We start from the raw sequence: 21,427 nt of genomic DNA, 5'->3' as shown, positions 1-21,427 counted from the left end.
CACCATCCCCACTGTCACATATGGGGGGGTAGCATCATGCTCTGGGGGGGGCTTCTCTTCAGCAGGGACAGGGAAGCTGCTCAGAGTTGATGGGAAGATGGATGGAGCCAAATACAGGGCAATCTTGGAAGAAAACCTCTTGGAGTCTGCAAAAGACTTGAGACTGGGGCGGAGGTTCACCTTCCAGCAGGACAACGACCCTAAACATAAAGCCAGGGCAACAATGGAATGGGTTAAACCCAAACATATCCATGTGTTAGACTGGCCCAGTCACAGTCCAGATCTAAATCCAATGGGGAATCTGTGGCAAGATCTGAAAACTGCTGTTCCCAAACGCTGACCATCTAATCTGACTGAGCTGGGGCTGTTTTGCAAAGAAGAATGGGCAAAGATTTCAGTCTATAGATGTGCAAAGCTGGTAGAGACAGACCCTAAAAGCCTGGCAGCTGGAATTGCAGCAAAAGGTGGTTCTACACAGTATTGACTCAGGGGGCTGAATAATTACGCACAGCCCACTTTGCAGTTATTTATTTGTAAAAAATGTTTGGAATCATGTATGATTTTCCTTCCACTTCTCACGTGTACACCACTTTGTATTGGTCTTTCACGTGGAATTCCAATAAAATTGATTCATGTTTGTGGCTGTAATGTGACAAAATGTGGAAAAGCTGAATACTTTTGCAAGCCACTGTAGATGCATTGTTTCTCAAACTTAATTAAATAAGTAGCTTTTGGCAGAGAGCCCAGAAAGTTAACAAGCCACACCTGCACTGAGATACAATTTTACTAATAAGCTAAACAGGTCTCTTAGGGGAACTGAGACTCGCAGCTTAAAGGGCAACTTTACCTTCATTAGCAAAGCTGTAATAACACATAAAATGACCCCAAAACCTGCCTAACTTAGTAAAATGGGAGTCACAAAAATGGGCATGGCATAAAAAAATTTCACCACTCTACGTGCAGTATTTCTTTTTATCCCTCTTTACATTTTTCAAATGCCAGGAGGTATGTGTCAGTGATTGTTATTGCTAGTAACGTGCATTGAGTAACAATTCAATTTGTATTACAGATACCTCTAAGTTCATGCTCCTTATAGGTGGTGCAGTAGCACTGGTTGGGCTGATATCACTTCTCATTGTTGCTCTCTGTATCCTCAAGTCCAAAAACAAACTGCATCGGACACCGAGCAGTCAACCTACAACTCGCTCAGGAAGAGGTAAATGCATTTCTGGGGCTGACCATGTCATTGTGTAGAGCAAACACTGAGGGGCGCATTTACTAAGCAATTTTGAGAAAAAGTCATTCTTTTTTACTTCTAGATATTTTCGAGATTTACGAATGGGTTTTTGCCAGTATTCAATTCAAAGTTAATCCTATCATTGTTTTCTATTTCACCCAGTTTCAAGTGAAACTTAAACACATTATTGTTTTCCAAGAATGAGCACCAATGCTCCTAAAATGGCTGCTGGAGCACTTCCTGTTTGGGAACCATAAAGAGGAAATGAAATGAACATCCATTTAAACTCAAATATTTGCGAGTTTTAACAATACTTTCAACTCCAAAAATTTGGGATTTTCTAATGTAAACTCAAAATTTTCATACAAACTATTCAAGCATTATCATGACATTTTATAAATACAACAATGATCGCGTTTAATTCAAATTGATACCATGTTGAGTTTATATGACTTTCAAGATGAGAAAATAATTAATTTTAGTAAATGTGCCCCTGAGTGTAGGTGTCTCATTCACATATATCCAATAAAATTATTCTGTGCTGCATTACACATATGAGCCTATAGGGTTGATTCACTAAAGTGCGATAACGCATATCGCACGTTTTTTTGCGATAAAACTGACACAAAAAACGCATGTTTCGCTAAAGTATTATCGAGTGCGTTAAGTCGCATATCTCATGTGTTAAATTACGCGCTACCGCATGCGTAAATTTTCACGCTTTGCGTTAATTCGCATGCAGAAATAACACTAATGCATGATTCACAAACGCTTAGATGCGCTAAATATCGCATTGGTCTGTGTGAATATTAACCCCTACTTGGGGCAGGCGGTAATTATAGAAAAGTACAGTTAATGAGCTTTTGGCAACACAATAAGGACTTTGCAGTGGGATTTATTCAAGTCTGTGTTGGCCCCAGAGTGATGCAGCCGCCAGTTTGCAGGGAAATGGGCATTTTCATAAAAGTAGTTTTCCGAAAGTAATGGCGTGTATGGCTAACATTTTAAGGCACTTATGTCTTAATGAATCATTCTTAATAAAACATTTTTTATCTGCATCTTTCAAGTTGTGATAGTTGGGTTTGTGTCAGCCTAATAACATTTTCCAAGACTTACCCACAAAAGGACTCATTTATTGGGCAGAGGAGCAGTGCCCATTTTTGCAATTGGTGCTGCGACTGCTTTTAGTAAATGCTGCCCATAGTGTTGTAGGAGTCTGTAAACCGCTTTGAATGCAAGGCTTTTCAGAGGGCAAGGACTACATTACATTTCTATGTGTTAGCCTAATGTTAAAGTTTAAACTTAGAAGAAATATTAAATTTAAACTTTTTGTTATTCTCTGTAGGTAAGCAGTCATCCAAATCCAATAGGTAAGTACATAGAATGTTATTGAGTTCTGTTGCTATAAAGAGGGCAGTAACAGAGAAATGCTGATTCAATTGTAAATATGATGACATTTTTTCAACTCACTATCAGTAACCCAGTGTCGGGCTGGCCCACCAGGATACCAGGAAAACTCCCGGTGGGCCCAGGTGTCAGTGAGCCCCCCTACTCCTGATATTTTGGCCTGTTTCATAGTCATTCCCTATTTCTGAATGGAAAGAAAGAGGAAAAATAGATGGAAGGATAGATACTAGCATGTAAATAAAAGAGACTAGGAGAATAAAGAGGTTAGATAAGGAAAGGAGAAAAAATAGTTTGGAGAGTGGGCCTAGGTTTTCTGGTGGGCCCCTGGGTTCCCAGTCTGACACTGCAGTAACCAATACAAGAGGTAAAGAGGGCCCTTTTTCATTGGTTATTGCTGATCAGTCTGTCCAGCATATGATTAATATATGGTAAAAAGATAAAATTGAATCTGTAAAAAAAACAGCTTGCTGTGGGTTAACCTTTAGCAGCATTTTAATGATCAGTTTAAATAAATAAAGCTATAAATTGATATTCAGCCCCTTCCAGGAGATGCTTTCAATTATGAAGACCCTGTAATTTCTAGCAATTCTTGGTTACCAATATCATAGTTGGCCTCTGCAGGAGAAAATAGGGAGAACTATGCAGGGATATCAACCATCACCATCAACTCCCAGCACATAATTACACATCTTAGGGCACCTGGGCACACAGTCTCTGAGTTCATGTTCCAGGGCACCAAGCAGAACCCGTGCAAATTGGCAGTCCCAAAAGGTGTGCAAAGATGTTTCTACTGTATAATGCACCGGGGGCAATGCTGGTACCTGCACAGCTTACAGGCATGCATGAAGGTTCTAAGGGGTAATCTATCTTGGACGGCCAAACATGTCATGTCCTTGTGCTACTGTATAAGCAGGAGGATGGATTACTCTGGCTAAATTAGAAATAGCTTAATCCTCTGTGCCTTCCTGAAAACCACACTGTGTATAACTAGGGGCTTATCTGTCTGCTCTACAGCAAACAGCAGGTTAACAGCCTGAATCCAGGCAGGATGCTGCAACTATCTAGGATACTAATAAATAATACCATTTGGCACAGGGAACTAACAGATTCCTCAAGGTGGCGGCGGTTCAATATTCATTGCTGAGCTCTACTAATTTTACTTTTATACCATCAAGAAACAATAGTCAATTATTTTTGGAGAAATTAGCAAACAAATAGGTGGAGTCAGTGTAAAATGTATGGCATTATGCTCAATTTTCGATATGATCTGATGGATAATTACAAACAATGAAATAAATGTCATGATGTTATCTGTATTTTTTGTTTTTAATAAGCATTTATACTTTAATTTTATTATCTCCAGGTCTAGATCCTCAAAGAATGGTAAGAACTCCTTTATAATTTCATTTGTATCAATGGGGAAGTCATATTAACAATTCAAATTGTAAGTTTATTTTCTGTGGGGGTGTAAAAACATTCTTATTCTTTTCCATTATAATTGTTTTCTGACATGCCACCTGCCTGCACAAGTAATATTTGGGGGAATTAGCTATGGTAGGCAGGTAGCAGAGGATCTGGAGCATAAGAGACAGGGACACCACATGTGACATCACGTTTTTCTCTCACAACATAAGTTTATTTGGGGTAAACTCCTCCCAACATGAACATAACAGTTCATCAGCAAACATGGTTATGATTTGTCCCTTCTTCATCACACACTGGAACTTTTTCCCGGGGCTTCTCACCATTCTCAATGGCTTTCCCACATCCACAGTGACTCTCACACTCGTGAACACTCTGGGCTACTCACTCAGCCCTGCGGTCTCCTCCCTCCTGGGATACCAGCTCCCCAGCTTCTGGCACACTCTGGCTTCTCACCAAGCGTCAACGTTCCAGCACTCAGGCAGCCCCCCAGCCCCTCTGGGAGTTCCTCACACACACAGGCAGCCCCCCAGCCCCTCTGGGAGTTCCTCACACAGACAGGCAGCCCCCCAGCCCCTCTGGGAGTTCCTCACACACACAGGCAGCCCCCCAGCCCCTCTGGGAGTTCCTCACACACACAGGCAGCCCCCCAGCCCCTCTGGGAGTTCCTCACACAGACAGGCAGCCCCCCAGCCCCTCTGGGAGTTCCTCACACACACAGGCAGCCCCCCAGCCCCTCTGGGAGTTCCTCACACAGACAGGCAGCCCCCCAGCCCCTCTGGGAGTTCCTCACACAGACAGGCAGCCCCCCAGCCCCTCTGGGAGTTCCTCACACAGACAGGCAGCCCCCCCAGCCCCTCTGGGAGTTCCTCACACAGACAGGCAGCACCCCCAGCCCCTCTGGGAGTTCCTCACACAGGCAGGCAGCCCCCCAGCCCCTCTGGGAGTTCCTCACACAGGCAGGCAGCCCCCCAGCCCCTCTGGGAGTTCCTCACACAGACAGGCAGCCCCCCAGCCCCTCTGGGAGTTCCTCACACAGACAGGCAGCCCCCCAGCCCCTCTGGGAGTTCCTCACACAGACAGGCAGCCCCCCAGCCCCTCTGGGAGTTCCTCACACAGACAGGCAGCCCTCCAGCCCCTCTGGGAGTTCCTCACACAGACAGGCAGCCCCCCAGCCCCTCTGGGAGTTCCTCACACAGACAGGCAGCACCCCAGCCCCTCTGGGAGTTCCTCACACAGACAGGCAGCCCCCCAGCCCCTCTGGGAGTTCCTCACACAGACAGGCAGCCCCCCAGCCCCTCTGGGAGTTCCTCACACAGACAGCCCCCCAGCCCCTCTGGGAGTTCCTCACACACACAGGCAGCCCCCCAGCCCCTCTGGGAGTTCCTCACACAGACAGGCAGCCCCCCCAGCCCCTCTGGGAGTTCCTCACACAGACAGGCAGCCCCCCAGCCCCTCTGGGAGTTCCTCACACAGACAGGCAGCACCCCCAGCCCCTCTGGGAGTTCCTCACACACACAGGCAGCCCCCCAGCCCCTCTGGGAGTTCCTCACACAGACAGGCAGCCTTCCTGCCCTGTGTCCTGCTCTGAGAGTGAACCCCTCTCTCCCTCTGAATCCCCAATCTCAATCACCCATAACTCACCTCTTTTATTTGCTGCTCACCTGCAGCCCAATCAGGCAGCTCCCTACAGTGGGGCAACTGAAAACACTAAACAAAGTATGGAATGGAGGACCTGTCCTACTCACCCCCCATTTACTCCAGGACTTTCTTATCTGGCTTAACCTAAGCTGCTGACATCAAAACAGCATTAGCTGCAGCAATACCAGGTATTTTCCATAGTGCTAGTGTGTGCTGTATCCCACCTTTAAAGTAACATAAACATTTTTTAAGTAAAAAATCTATTCTACCCTGCCCCTAATAATTGCTCTATCCTGAAAACCATTTATTATTTTGAATGCTGTAGAACAAAATACCTGTTAAAAGTTGGCTTCTGGTCATTTGAAGAAAGGCAATACGGCGATGCCGGGGAAGTATCAGGGGAAGCGTTCACTATGCTGCAATCGATTGATGGAGCCTAGCCTGACTCTTTCTGTATAAGAAGGAGTCAGGCTAGGCTCAATCAATCGATCACCACATAGTGAACGCTTCCCCTGATACTTCCCCGGCATCGCCGTATTGCCTTTCTTCAAATGACCAGAAGCCAACTTTTTTTCTTCAAAAGCCAACTTCCGGAAACATAAAGTATGGTCATTTACAATGTAATGTGTGTCTGGCAAAATGTCTCTCTTTCTGTGTTTGGAAAATGAATGAGAATAAAATATATTTCTATATAATCTATATAGTATAGTTCCCAGGCATTCTGTGCCACAGCCCCTGCAGGGGCAGCAAGTTTTCTTGTTAGGGGTACAGAGCTGTGTAGTATATTTTCAAACTGTGATGTGATATAGAATGTAAAATGTTTTTAGCAAAATAAAGTAACACAGAAATTACTTTTCCGTGAGTTTCCTCCTAATATGACCCTCCCTTTAGTAAGTGGAACCCAAAGACCTCAGGGTGAGCTCAGTTTCTCATAATACAGAATTCTCATTTGTCTCTCATTCCCAGGAGAAACCAACTTGGAAGAGGAGGTGTGTTATATCTCCATTAATCATAAGCGTAAAGGTAAGTCACAAGGGTATGAACTTAAAATAAACATATTTTATATTAGTAACAGGAAAGAATGCAAAGGGCATTTAAATGACATACAGGATATGTGCTGTACCTTCTCACACATACGCTGCATGCTTAATGATACTTAATGGAATATTCTTTTACTTACAGAAAAACTACTTAATATTTCTGGCTTTTTTACAGGTCATTCAGCTGCTCAGAATAACGATGTGAGTGTCACAGTAACCACAGAATGTCTTTCTGAGTATAACTTTATCTAGAATATGGTGCAACTGTTGAAAAATATGATAGTGTGAATTTTGTAACCATAGGTATAAAAGCTGCGCTGAGTTATACAGGGAACTCTGAGTATCACTCATGTATTATAAGGGATAATGTACCCCCTACTGTAAATGATAAGGATATTAGCAGTCACTGAGGGGTTCTGTGCCCATATAAAGGCACAAGGCTGCAGGCTGAGTTATACAGGGAACTCTGAGTATCACTCATGTATTATAAGGGATAATGTACCCCCTACTGTAAATGATAAGGATATTAGCAGTCACTGAGGGGTTCTGTGCCCATATAAAGGCACAAGGCTGCAGACTGAGTTATACAGGGAACTCTGAGTATCACTCATGTATTATAAGGGATAATGTACCCCCTACTGTAAATGATAAGGATATTAGCAGTCACTGAGGGGTTCTGTGCCCCCCATATAAAGGCACAAGGCTGCAGGCTGAGTTATACAGGGAACTCTGAGTATCACTCATGTATTATAAGGGATAATGTACCCCCTACTGTAAATGATAAGGATATTAGCAGTCACTGAGGGGTTCTGTGCCCATATAAAGGCACAAGGCTGCAGGCTGAGTTATACAGGGAAATACAGCATATACAGTATTACATGCTCTGTGCTGCTGTCACTTACTTGTGCTTAGGGGATCAGCACACAATATACTTAATATAAAGAATGTACATTTTATCATATAAGCCTGATTAGTAATTTATTTAGGTTCAAATCACTTGGCAGCTCTGGAACCAGTGCAATTTGCATTAGAATTGAATAATCAGTCTTGTAGCATCAGTTTATAAAATAACAGGGAAGACTTAGTTAATCAGGGTGAAGAGACTGTTATTGGTTTATAAAAAGTTTGGGATCTGTTAATCCCCCCTCCTTCTGGTATATTATATAAGTATAAGATCTATAGTGACCTCTGTTTCTTTGTTCAGGATGGAAATAATGTTATTTATGCTGCAGTGAGGGGAAATGATACAGGGAATGCACAGGCTGGGTATAAACAGGTACAGTTTGTTCATTATTGTTATCTTATCTTTCTGTGTGTGATACAGATCCTTTAATATACAGGTATTAGACCTGTTATCCAGAATGCACAGGACCTGGGGTTTTCCAGATAAGGGTTCTTTCCGTAATTTGGATCTCTGTACCTTAAGTGCTAAACAATCATTTAAACATCAAATAAACGCAATAGGATTGTTCTGCCCCAATAAGGGGTAATTATATCTTAGTTGGGATCAAATACAGGTACTGTTTTATTATTACAGAGAAAAGGGAATCATTTAACCATGAAATAAACCCAATAGGGCTGTTCTGCCCCAATAAGGGGTAATTATATCTTAGTTGGGATCAAGTACAGGTACTGTTTTATTATTACAGAGAAAAGGGAATCATTTAACCATGAAATAAACCCAATAGGGCTGTTCTGCCCCAATAAGGGGTAATTATATCTTAGTTGGGATCAAGTACAGGTACTGTTTTATTATTACAGAGAAAAGGGAATCATTTAACCATGAAATAAACCCAATAGGGCTGTTCTGCCCCAATAAGGGGTAATTATATCTTAGTTGGGATCAAGTACAGGTACTGTTTTATTATTACAGAGAAAAGGGAATCATTTAACCATTAAATAAACCCAATAGGGCTGTTCTGCCCCCAATAAGGGGTAATTATATCTTAGTTGGGATCAAGTACAGGTACTGTTTTATTATTATAGCAAAAAAGGAAATAATTTTTAAAAATTAGAATTGTTTTTTTTAAAATGGCCTTCCTGTAATTCGCAACTGGTTACCAGATAACAGATTCCATACCTGTATCAGATGTACCACAGTAAAGGATGGTGAGAAGAGGCACAAGCCCATTACCCATACCTTATGTTAATATCTCTGTTTAGATTCTAAAAAACAAACAAACCAAGCTCTTACCTCTGATAATAACTCCCAGGAGAGGCACAATCAATTATTGAATAACATTTATTGAATCAAAAGTTCTTTGGCCTAGCATAGAGGCATGGTGGATTTGTCATTATATTTTTACATTTTCAGTGAACTTTCCTTTAGGCAATTATGTAGAATTTCTATCATACAGTGAAACCAGCTGTTGACATTGTTGGTGCTAAATTTTTATTCTCAGAGAGAAAACTCAGTTGTCTATGCTGCTCTGAAAACTCCAAAAGCAAACAAAATAAAGCAAGAAGGGAGAAAGATTCCCCAGGTATTAATCTTTCTTCCTTATTTTCAATCTATTTGAATCTGTTTTAATCTCCACACAGACAGCAATAAAGTGAACAGGCTTCTTTCATTTTATTATTCACCTCTTTGCCTTTATAGTCATCTAATAAAAACACCAATAGGTGAATATAGAATATCTTGCAGTTTTAGTCCAGCCTAATCTTCCACTGTTTCTCACACTGGCTGTCCACAGCCTCCCTTTCCTCCCATAGCCTTACTTTTATATAAGTAAGTAAAATCCTAGTTGATTCTTCCACCCAGGTCATATGTTGAGGTTTAACTTTACTGATGTGTGACATGACCTGGGAACTACTAATACCTAACTGAAAACTTCTCCCAATTATTTTCTACCTCCATATAGCAACCCTGCTCACCCTGACTAATATTTAGATCCTTCACAGCATCCCCTAGCTATGGGTATTCCAATACAAGCCCTATTGGCTTTACTCTCATTTTCTCACCAGCTGAGCCATGTTACAGTGCTTTGCATAACTTTTAACTTTTATACCAACCTGCATGCAGTTGGCATCTTATGTAACAAAATATGTTCTAATATAGAAGTGAACAAAAATCTGCATTGTGCCAATAACAAATATATATAGTTTTATGGAGATTTCTCACTTGTATAGGTCAAAAACTCCCAGCAGTACACTACCAAATTCCCAAAGCACTGCTCCAGAAAGCTGCATACTTTAGATTTCAAGGACAAACATTCCACTAACAGAAAGAATAGATTCTGGGGAATACAGAATAGGCACAACTGTCTGTCTACTCCAAACTATCAAGTCGCAATGCTTTCCTAAAGTTATTGGTTTTTATCAAAATTTGTGAATTTTTTTAATAAAATTGCTTCAAAACTTCCAGTCTATAGTATCTTATCTCCTACAGGTCATAAAGTAACCAAATAAAACACCCTAAATATGAATGCCAGGGGCCCACTGAACAATTTGATGCCCAATATGTATATGTTTACCTAAGTATGTGGCATGTAGGGGCCCCAATGGGAACATACCCCCATATGTACTGTCATTTCAGCTTCTGCAAAATCAACACATTTATATCCTTTTTAATGCTACAAAAAAGTACACTCACCCCAGAAATCCATATATTTTTGGAAAGTACACAATTCCCCCAAATCTATAATGGGTAAACATTTCTTTTTACTCCAAAGTACCAAGCTGTAAAGCTTTCCTGTTTGCCTATTTTTATGACGTTTCAGAAAATCACCTAAAAATGTTGCAATTTGCCACATTTATCTCACACAATTTCTTGCACACAGAGGCAAATCACCCCAAATAGGAACACCCAGAGGCCTACTGAACAGATTGATGCCGAATATGCATAGATATACCAAAGTCTGCGGTATGTACTGAACCCAAAATGAAAATAGCGCATATGGATTTCTCGCCTGCCAACTCCGCTTTTGCACACAGAGCCCCCTGTCAGTGTATTATGTGCCGTAACCCCCCCAACTATACAGAGCCACCTGTCAGTGTATTATGTGCCGTAACCCCCCCTAACTATACAGAGCCCCCTGTCAGTGTATTATGTGCCGTAACCCCCCCTAACTATACAGAGCCCCCTGTCAGTGTATTATATGCCATAACCCCCCCTAACTATACAGAGCCCCCTGTCAGTGTATTATGTGCCGTAACCCCCCCTAACTATACAGAGCCCCCTGTCAGTGTATTATGTGCCGTAACCCCCCCTAACTATACAGAGCCCCCTGTCAGCGTATTATGTGCCGTAACCCCCCTAACTATACAGAGCCCCCTGTCAGTGTATTATGTGCTGTATCCCCCTAACTATACAGAGACCCCCACAAAACCATATATTTTTGGAAAGTACACATTCTGACAAATACAACATGGGTAAAGAGTCCTTTCTACACCAAAGTACCAATCTGCAAAGCTTTCCTAAAGTTATTGGTTTCTATGACATTTCAGAAAATCGCCTAAAAATGTTGCAATTTGCCACATTTATCTCACAATTTCTTGCGTACAAAGGCAAATCAACCCAAATAGGAACACCAGAGGCCTACTGAACAGTTTGATGCCCAATATGCATAGATATACCAAAGTCTGTGGTGTGTACTGACCCCAAAATAAAAATAGCGCATAAGGATTTCTCGCCTGCCAGCTCAGCTTTTGCATACAGAGCCCCCTGTCAGTGTATTATGTGCCGTAACCCCCCCTAACTATACAGAGCCCCCTGTCAGCATATTATGTGCCGTAACCCCCCCTAACTATCCAGAGTCCCCTGACAGCGTATTATGTGCCATAACCCCCCAACTATACAGAGACCCCCAGAAAATCACAATGACACCACAAAAATTGTGCAAATTAGTAAAACGACAAAATAAGTCGCACAATTTAATTAGTGTAATTAGTGGTCAGAATATCTTATCCAATAGTCACGCTGTCAAAATAAACAGTTTTTTGGGAAAAGAAACTAAAAACAAAGTGGTAAAAAAAAGTATTTGTGTATACATGTGTGTACATGTGTAAAAGTTGTGTGACAGTGTGTAAGATTGCATATGAGTGTATATAGGTGTATATAAGTGTGAAAAACAAAAAACTGTAAAAATGTGGGTGTAAATGTATGTAAGTGTGTATAAATGCAAATAAATCACCCTTACCTGTCCTGAAGCTTGACTGGTCCTCGGTGCTGCTGTCCTAGAGCAGGAAGTCCCCCTAGTCAGTGGGCCGGCGCTGGGGGGAAGCAGGAAGTGGGACCAAGCAGCGATTGCATCTGTTGCTTAGGTATTGGTCCTGCGATGCCTGGCTCATTGCCCAGGGGGCTGTCATAGCTAAAAACTCTCTGCAGAAGTGGCACATGCTGCTTCTGCAGAGAGTATCTTTATCTGCCAAACAATGTATGACGTACGTCGCTGGCAGTAAAAGGGTTAAAGGACAAGTCAACCCAGAAAAACATTTTTTGCCTAATAAAAAATACTAAGCAACTTTGAAATATATATTCATTACAAATTTGTAATGGGTTTTAAGTTATTTGTATATATGATTAAAAGCAGTGTGTGTCCCTTTCTATTCCCTGCCCTGGGGCCTCTGCCATATGAAACAGTGTAACACAAGGCAGCAGCCTGACAGACCTGACTCACTGGGGGAGACTGACCCCTGAAACAATGTAACACAAGGCAGCAGCCTGACAGACCTGACTCACTGGGGGAGACTGACCCCTGAAACAATGTAACACAAGGCAGCAGCCTGACAGACCTGACTCACTGGGGGAGACTGACCCCTGAAACAGTGTAACACAAGGCAGCAGCCTGACAGACCTGACTCACTGGGGGAGACTGACCCCTGAAACAATGTAACACAAGGCAGCAGCCTGACAGACCTGACTCACTGGGGGAGACTGACCCCTGAAACAGTGTAACACAAGGCAGCAGCCTGACAGACCTGACTCACTGGGGGAGACTGACCCCTGAAACAGTGTAACACAAGGCAGCAGCCTGACAGACCTGACTCGCTGGGGGAGACTGACCCCTGAAACAGTGTAACACAAGGCAGCAGCCTGACAGACCTGACTCGCTGGGGGAGACTGACCCCTGAAACAGTGTAACACAAGGCAGCAGCCTGACAGACCTGACTCACTGGGGGAGACTGACCCCTGAAACACTGTAACACAAGGCAGCAGCCTGACAGACCTGACTCACTGGGGGAGACTGACCCCTGAAACAGTGTAACACAAGGCAGCAGCCTGACAGACCTGACTCACTGGGGGAGACTGACCCCTGAAACAATGTAACACAAGGCAGCAGCCTGACAGACCTGACTCGCTGGGGGAGACTGACCCCTGAAACAGTGTAACACAAGGCAGCAGCCTGACAGACCTGACTCACTGGGGGAGACTGACCCCTGAAACACTGTAACACAAGGCAGCAGCCTGACAGACCTGACTCACTGGGGGAGACTGACCCCTGAAACAATGTAACACAAGGCAGCAGCCTGACAGACCTGACTCACTGGGGGAGACTGACCCCTGAAACACTGTAACACAAGGCAGCAGCCTGACAGACCTGACTCACTGGGGGAGACTGACCCCTGAAACACTGTAACACAAGGCAGCAGCCTGACAGACCTGACTCACTGGGGGAGACTGACCCCTGAAACAGTGTAACACAAGGCAGCAGCCTGACAGACCTGACTCACTGGGGGAGACTGACCCCTGAAACAATGTAACACAAGGCAGCAGCCTGACAGACCTGACTCACTGGGGGAGACTGACCCCTGAAACAGTGTAACACAAGGCAGCAGCCTGACAGACCTGACTCACTGGGGGAGACTGACCCCTGAAACAGTGTAACACAAGGCAGCAGCCTGACAGACCTGACTCGCTGGGGGAGACTGACCCCTGAAACAGTGTAACACAAGGCAGCAGCCTGACAGACCTGACTCGCTGGGGGAGACTGACCCCTGAAACAGTGTAACACAAGGCAGCAGCCTGACAGACCTGACTCACTGGGGGAGACTGACCCCTGAAACACTGTAACACAAGGCAGCAGCCTGACAGACCTGACTCACTGGGGAGACTGACCCCTGAAACAGTGTAACACAAGGCAGCAGCCTGACAGACCTGACTCACTGGGGGAGACTGACCCCTGAAACAGTGTAACACAAGGCAGTAGCCTGACAGACCTGACTCACTGGGGGAGACTGACCCCTGAAACAGTGTAACACAAGGCAGCAGCCTGACAGACCTGACTCGCTGGGGGAGACTGACCCCTGAAACACTGTAACACAAGGCAGCAGCCTGACAGACCTGACTCACTGGGGGAGACTGACCCCTGAAACAATGTAACACAAGGCAGCAGCCTGACAGACCTGACTCACTGGGGGAGACTGACCCCTGAAACAGTGTAACACAAGGCAGCAGCCTGACAGACCTGACTCACTGGGGGAGACTGACCCCTGAAACAGTGTAACACAAGGCAGCAGCCTGACAGACCTGACTCACTGGGGGAGACTGACCCCTGAAACAGTGTAACACAAGGCAGTAGCCTGACAGACCTGACTCACTGGGGGAGACTGACCCCTGAAACAGTGTAACACAAGGCAGCAGCCTGACAGACCTGACTCGCTGGGGGAGACTGACCCCTGAAACAGTGTAACACAAGGCAGCAGCCTGACAGACCTGACTCGCTGGGGGAGACTGACCCCTGAAACAGTGTAACACAAGGCAGCAGCCTGACAGACCTGACTCACTGGGGGAGACTGACCCCTGAAACACTGTAACACAAGGCAGCAGCCTGACAGACCTGACTCACTGGGGGAGACTGACCCCTGAAACAGTGTAACACAAGGCAGCAGCCTGACAGACCTGACTCGCTGGGGGAGACTGACCCCTGAAACAGTGTAAAACAAGGCAGCAGCCTGACAGACCTGACTCGCTGGGGGAGACTGACCCCTGAAACAGTGTAACACAAGGCAGCAGCCTGACAGACCTGACTCGCTGGAGGAGACTGACCCCTGAAACAGTGTAACACAAGGCAGCAGCCTGACAGCCCTGACTCGCTGGGGGAGACTGACCCCTGAAACAGTATAACACAAGGCAGCAGCCTGACAGACCTGACTCGCTGGGGGAAACTGACCCCTGAAACAGTGTAACACAAGGCAGCAGCCTGACAGACCTGACTCGCTGGGGGAAACTGACCCCTGAAACAGTGTAACACAAGGCAGCAGCCTGACAGACCTGACTCGCTGGAGGAGACTGACCCCTGAGACAGTGTAACACAAGGCAGCAGCCTGACAGACCTGACTCGCTGGGGGAGACTGACCCCTGAAACAGTGTAACACAAGGCAGCAGCCTGACAGACCTGACTCGCTGGGGGAGACTGACCCCTGAAACACTGTAACACAAGGCAGCAGCCTGACAGACCTGACTCGCTGGGGGAGACTGACCCCTGAAACACTGTAACACAAGGCAGCAGCCTGACAGACCTGACTCGCTGGGGGAGACTGACCCCTGAAACAGTGTAACACAAGGCAGCAGCCTGACAGACCTGACTCGCTGGAGGAGACTGACCCCTGAAACAATGTAACACAAGGCAGCAGCCTGACAGACCTGACTCACTGGAGGAGACCGACCCCTGAAACAATGTAACACAAGGCAGCAGCCTGACAGACCTGACTCACTGGGGGAGACTGACCCCTGAAATAATGTAACACAAGGCAGCAGCCTGACAGACCTGACTCACTGGGGGAGACTGACCCCTGAAATAGTGTAACACAAGGCAGCAGCCTGACAGACCTGACTCGCTGGGGGAGACTGACCCCTGAAACAATGCAACACAAGGCAGCAGCCTGACAGACCTGACTCGCTGGGGGAGACTGACCCCTGAAACAGTGTAACACAAGGCAGCAGCCTGACAGACCTGACTCGCTGGGGGAGACTGACCCCTGAAACAATGTAACACAAGGCAGCAGCCTGACAGACCTGACTCACTGGGGGAGACTGACCCCTGAAACAATGTAACACAAGGCAGCAGCCTGACAGACCTGACTCGCTGGAGGAGACTGACCCCTGAAACAATGGAACACAAGGCAGCAACCTGACAGACCTGACTTGCTGGAGGAGACTGACTCCTGAAACAGTGTAACAGCTAAGACACAGGAGCTGGATGCCCTGAAGGGTTGTCACTGTACTTTTAAGGATGAACATGTCTTTTCCAAAGGGAACTTGAGAATGTTAGGCCTCACCTACACCTCCCACAGGGAACTGTATGCAGGGCACTATAACAACCTAAGCAGTGGGTCTCTGAGATTAGGAATAGGGCAGAGTAGGGAGCATACTGTTATATAAATACCCCATTTTATTCTTCTCAGCCAGGTTGGTAAGACAAAATGATTCCTTTGCTACCAGCCAAGTGCTTCTGTATCCTGCTGCAAGCATGTATGGGTTGTTGAAAGTGAATTCTAGCTTAGCAAGCAGAACAAATACTTTTATGTTTTGCTGCAGTGGGATATAAAAGCTCCTTAGTCTACTTATGGAACATGATATTTATAAGTCACCAACACAAGCAGCTTCTTCCTTTCTTAGGGCTCTGGCACATGGGGAGATTAGTCACACGCGATGAATCTCTCTTGTCGCGGGCGACTAATCTCCCTGAACTGCCATCCCACCGACGAGAATATAAATTGCTGGTGGGATGGCATACGATGTGCCACGATTTCCCCAAAATCGCAGAAGTTGCCTTGAGAGGAATCTTCCGCGATTTCAGGGAAATCACGGCACCGCGTATGCCATCCCACCGGCAACTAATCTCCCCATCTGTCACGGCCCTTACAGGCAAACTTTGTTGCACCATCTGTATGTTTTTTAATCTCAAAATCCATGCATTGTTATTTTATTTACATCTTTACTTTTGTGCCCACATGTATAAGAAACAAAAAATAAATAGGTGACATCGTTATTTTATTTATGCCTTTTCATTAGGTACGGGATGAGGATTGTGTTTATGCCTCGGTGAAGAAGAGATGAACTCAGGCACCGTCTCCAAAGCAAGAGCCCTCTGGCTTCTTCATTTTCTCTGTCATTCCAGGAGCCTCACAGCTTATTCTTTGTTTTTCATTTTGTATTAGTTTTAGTCTTAGTTATTGGTTGTGACACTGTAATCAATCTAGAAAGTATTTTCTTTTTACTCTATAATAATTAGGAATATTATGTAATATAAGCTAGTTTTAGCATTTTCATGTACTTTACTTTTGAAATCTTACAATATTTTCAGCCATAGCTTGGGGGGCACAACCATACAACCATGTTTTAATTGCAAGAATAATATCTCATCCTTTAAAATATCTCTGTAAGAACTGGCTTGTATACTGATATACATTATTGGATGATTCATTTTTGTATTTCATTAACATTAAATTCAAATGGATTTTGTACCCACCAACTTCCCAGTGCTTGCACCTACTGCTTAATAAATGAGCCCTATAAAAGTTTATTTAAAATGTTTCATTTGATAATTGAAATGTACTGGTGTGTGTTGTATTTACATTATACTGCCAATGGTATTAGGAGACCTGCCCCCAATATCTTATTCCCAAACCCAAGGGATTAATGTAAAGTGGCCCTCCCTTTGCAACTATAACTGCCCCTACTCTTCTGGGAAGGTTCCCACTAGATGGTGGAACAGTGTCGGTGGGATTAATATGAAGTTCCCTTTGCTGCTGTAACTGCCCCTACTCTTCTGGGAAGGTTCCCACTAGATGGTGGAACAGTGTCGGTGGGATTAATATGAAGTTCCCTTTGCTGCTATAACGGCCCCTACTCTTCTGGGAAGGTTCCCACTAGATGGTGGAACAGTGTCGGTGGGATTAATATGAAGTTCCCTTTGCTGCTGTAACTGCCCCTACTCTTCTGGGAAGGTTCCCACTAGATGGTGGAACAGTGTCGGTGGGATTAATATGAAGTTCCCTTTGCTGCTGTAACTGCCCCTACTCTTCTGGGAAGGTTCCCACTAGATGGTGGAACAGTGTCGGTGGGATTAATATGAAGTTCCCTTTGCTGCTGTAACTGCCCCTACTCTTCTTTGAAAGTTCCCACTAGATGGCTACATCTGTTGACTCAGGTGGAAGTTCCACTGAGTCTGGGATCAATAGGGCCCCAATAAAGCCATCTACCATAGAGAATCATCTAAAATCTAGTGAAGTCGGGGAACAGGGACCCCATGAGTGAGGATTAGCAAGAGCAGGATAACATCTGTCACAGCACTTTCTAGGAAAGTGAGATAGTTCATTTAGTTAGAAAGAGCATTTTCTGGCTCCAACCAGGAGATTAGCTGGGAGTATTCTCCTTTACAGGCACTGTTGCCTTAGTGTAGGACCGCAGTTAAAACACAGGTGTCAGGTCAGTTCTTATCTCTTAACCACCGTTGGCTGTTTGGGATCCTTGATCACTAAGGTATACATCCTAGGCTCACAAGATACTTATCCAGACTACACTCCACAGAGATGCTGTGCTGTTTGGCTGTCTTTACCCTGCCTACACTCTGCTGATGTTGGATAAAATGGTGGACACCATACCTTTCTATCATCTGTGCCTTTACCTGATTAATCCTCTAAATGAGTGTAGGGAACTGGTAAATTATGCCTTTTCCCACTCTGTGGTCCCCTAGTTCTCTAGACAGCTATAAGGGTCCTTAATGTAATGGGAAGTAAGTTCCTTGTTCCTGGGTCATAGCATGACCCCTTGTGCATTTCCACAGTTTGGCCATAAGGTGGCACTGTGGATATAAAAGGCTGAGCAGCCATGAGGCAAGAGGCCATTTTTGTGGAGCTCTCTCCACAAGAGGAGAGCTCTACTCTGAATAGGTAGCTTTAGAAAGAATAGGCAGCTCCTGTTATAGGTCACACTAGGTGTGATAGACAGGCAGGGCTATTTAGTGAGCCGCATTTGCTCCAACCAGGATTGTAGAAGCATTATAGGGTTAAGAGTGTACAGACCTAGGGTTAGATAGTGATCACCCAGGGAGTTAACCCATTGTGCCCTGCAGCTAAAGGATTATTGTGACTATTCCTTGTAAGTACTGCCTATTCCATAAAATGCTACTACCTACCTATTCTGTGCTGTAATTACTCCTAAGTGGCTGTGTAAATAAACAGTTCATGGTTTCAAGGTTAAGAACCACTGGTGCCCATTTATTGAGAAACACAACACATATATGCCTGGCCTCCATACAAAGCGAGGGCTCACCCCTGAAGGATACAGTCTCATCCGGGATAAAATACGGTGTAGCTTGTGGTAATTGAAGGGCTAATTTACTATAAGCTTACATGAGTATTGCATAACCCTGTGAAATCAGATCAGAAGTGGCAAGCCTCAGCACTAGAGTTTCTGAAGTCACTCTCCAATAGGGATGTAGCGAACCTAAAAAAAAAAATTTGCAAACATGTTCGCGAACTTACGCCAAAACCCGCGAATATTCGCAAACTTTGCGAACCCCATAGACTTCAATGGGAAGGCGAACTTTAAAACCTAGAAAAGCCATTTCTGGCCAGAAAACTGATTTTAAAGTTGTTTAAAGGGTGCCACGACCTGGACAGTGACATGCAGGAGGGGGATCAAGGGCAAAAACTTCTCTGAAAAATACTTTGTTGGCACAGCGTTGCGCAAAAAACGCAAGCTATTCTAGCGAAAATACTCGGCTTTTTTGCTATGTCACGTTAAACACCATGAAAATGGGATCTGCGGAAAAAACGCCATGTGTGACTTGTGCGGCGTATTGTACAATACTTTTGAGACGATAAAAAACATGGTGGAAAACGCTGCGCGAACCCAAACTGCGAACATAAGCTGAAAGTTCACGAACATACACGTTCGCGAACACCCGATATTCGCGCGAATTTGTTCGCCGGCGAACAGTTCGCTACATCTCTACTCTCCATTCACACTGCTTTGAAAGATTCTCTGACTGGAAGACAATAGTCAAGACTATAGCTAGACTCATACATGTTGCCAAAAGTTTCCATAGGAAAACAAGTAACAATAAATCTGGAAGCTGGAAAAGTTTCCATGAACAAATCATTTTGGAAAAACTTTCACAAGCAAAGACTGATAATTTTGCCTGTTCAACACAGACACTTCGAACAGGAATTCAACTATATTATAAGGAAAAGTCACTCCCAAGGAAAAGTTGTCTTAAGAAACTCAGTCCTGTCATAGATAAAGATGGACTGTTGAGAGTAGGCGGGCGCTTGACTCTTGCAGATTTGACAGATGAAGAGAGACTGGCTATTATTATCCCTCATAATCATCACATTGCTACACTGATCGTAAGATATCACCACAACCAAGTGGTTCATCAAGCGCGCCACATAACAGAAGGTGCAATCAGGGCTACAGGTTTCTGGATTCTTGGTGGCAAGCGCCTGGTATCTGCAATCATCCACAAGTGTTACCTGTCGTAAGCTGCGAGATAAACTGGAAAGTCAGAAGATGTCAGATTTACCAGAAGATAGAATTAAGCCTGAACCTCCATTCACTAGAGTGGGTATTGATGTTTTTGGTCCTTGGTCAGTTGTAACCCGTCGCACTAGAGGAGGCAGTGCTGACAGCAAGCGTTGGGCAGATCTTTTTACTTGTCTGTCTACAAGAGCTGTTCATATAGAACTGATTAAGTCTATGTCAACATCTAGCTTCATCAACGCTTTAAGAAGATTTTTTTCAATTCGTTGCCCAGCAAAGTTACTCCGATCTGACAGAGGTACAAACTTTGTGGGAGCTTGTAAAGAACTGAATATTTGTATGAATGATGCAGAACTACAAAGTTATCATCAAGACAGAGGATGTACATGGATCTTTAATCCTCCCCACTCATCTCACATGGGTGGTGTTTGGGAGAGACTAATAGGTATAACTAGGCGTATTTTAGAAGCAGTGTTACTCCAAGCTAAACCGGCCCATCTGACTCATGAGACTCTGAGTACCTTTATGGCAGAGGTTATGGCTATCGTAAATGTGAGACCATTAGTACCGGTGTCTTCAGACCCAGATGCTCCTATGCATAGGCAGAGGGTGACTTTTTTGTTTGGGGAGGCTAAAGATGGCCCATACACAGACTGACCTACAGCTAATGTGACACTTAGTGGATTCGCTGCTGGTGTAAAAAATTAACCTCCCAACTACCTCTTGCCGTTCCCACTGACTCCCAGGGATACTGTACAAAAGTGCAGGTGGGGGTGCTTTTTTAACCCTAAAATGCTTAGGATGTAAAAGCATTCATTTTATACATTTGTGTTTGTGATCAGTTAGCTTCAAGGGGTAGTTCACCTTTAAATTAACTTTTAATATGATGTAGACACTGATATTCTGAGACAAGTTGCAATAGGTCCTCTTTTATTTTTAATGGTTTTTCGGTTATTTAGCTTATTGTTCAGCAGCTCTCCATTTGGTATTTCAGCAGCTATCTGGTTGCTAGGGTCTTATATACCAGGTAGTGGTTTAAACAAGAGATGGGAATATGAATAATTAAGGGGCCTGCATGGAAAAATAAAACTGTAGTTTCACAGAGCAATACTTTTTGGTCAGTGACCCCCATTTGAAAGCTGGAAAGAGGCAGAAGCAAAAGGCAAATTATTCAAAAACTATAATTAACTTGGAAGACCAATTGCAAAGTTGCTAGGAATAGGCCATTCTATAATATACTACAAGTTAACT

The 21,427-nt window shown here is 44.3% G+C and overlaps 1 protein-coding gene across 1 annotated transcript in view; it reads left to right on the top strand.

Annotated features, from left to right (window-relative positions):
- LOC100495544 (Fc receptor-like protein 4) overlaps positions 1-17,211 on the top strand; it is a 103,868-nt gene extending 86,657 nt beyond the window's left edge. Inside the window, exons 8-15 of the mRNA XM_012969905.2 lie at positions 1,070-1,216; positions 2,583-2,607; positions 4,008-4,027; positions 6,674-6,730; positions 6,923-6,948; positions 7,952-8,023; positions 9,150-9,230; positions 16,703-17,211. Coding sequence (XP_012825359.1) covers positions 1,070-1,216; positions 2,583-2,607; positions 4,008-4,027; positions 6,674-6,730; positions 6,923-6,948; positions 7,952-8,023; positions 9,150-9,230; positions 16,703-16,747 — 473 coding nt within the window. The 3' untranslated portion in view covers positions 16,748-17,211. The remainder of the gene's footprint in view (positions 1-1,069; positions 1,217-2,582; positions 2,608-4,007; positions 4,028-6,673; positions 6,731-6,922; positions 6,949-7,951; positions 8,024-9,149; positions 9,231-16,702) is intronic.
- Positions 17,212-21,427: the final 4,216 nt, after the last annotated feature.

Source organism: Xenopus tropicalis, chromosome 8 (assembly GCF_000004195.4).
Source record: "Xenopus tropicalis strain Nigerian chromosome 8, UCB_Xtro_10.0, whole genome shotgun sequence".
In the NCBI taxonomy this organism is placed as follows: domain Eukaryota; kingdom Metazoa; phylum Chordata; class Amphibia; order Anura; family Pipidae; genus Xenopus; species Xenopus tropicalis.
Note: the sequence above shows the minus strand (reverse complement) of the source record. Positions and strands in the feature narration are given on the sequence as shown.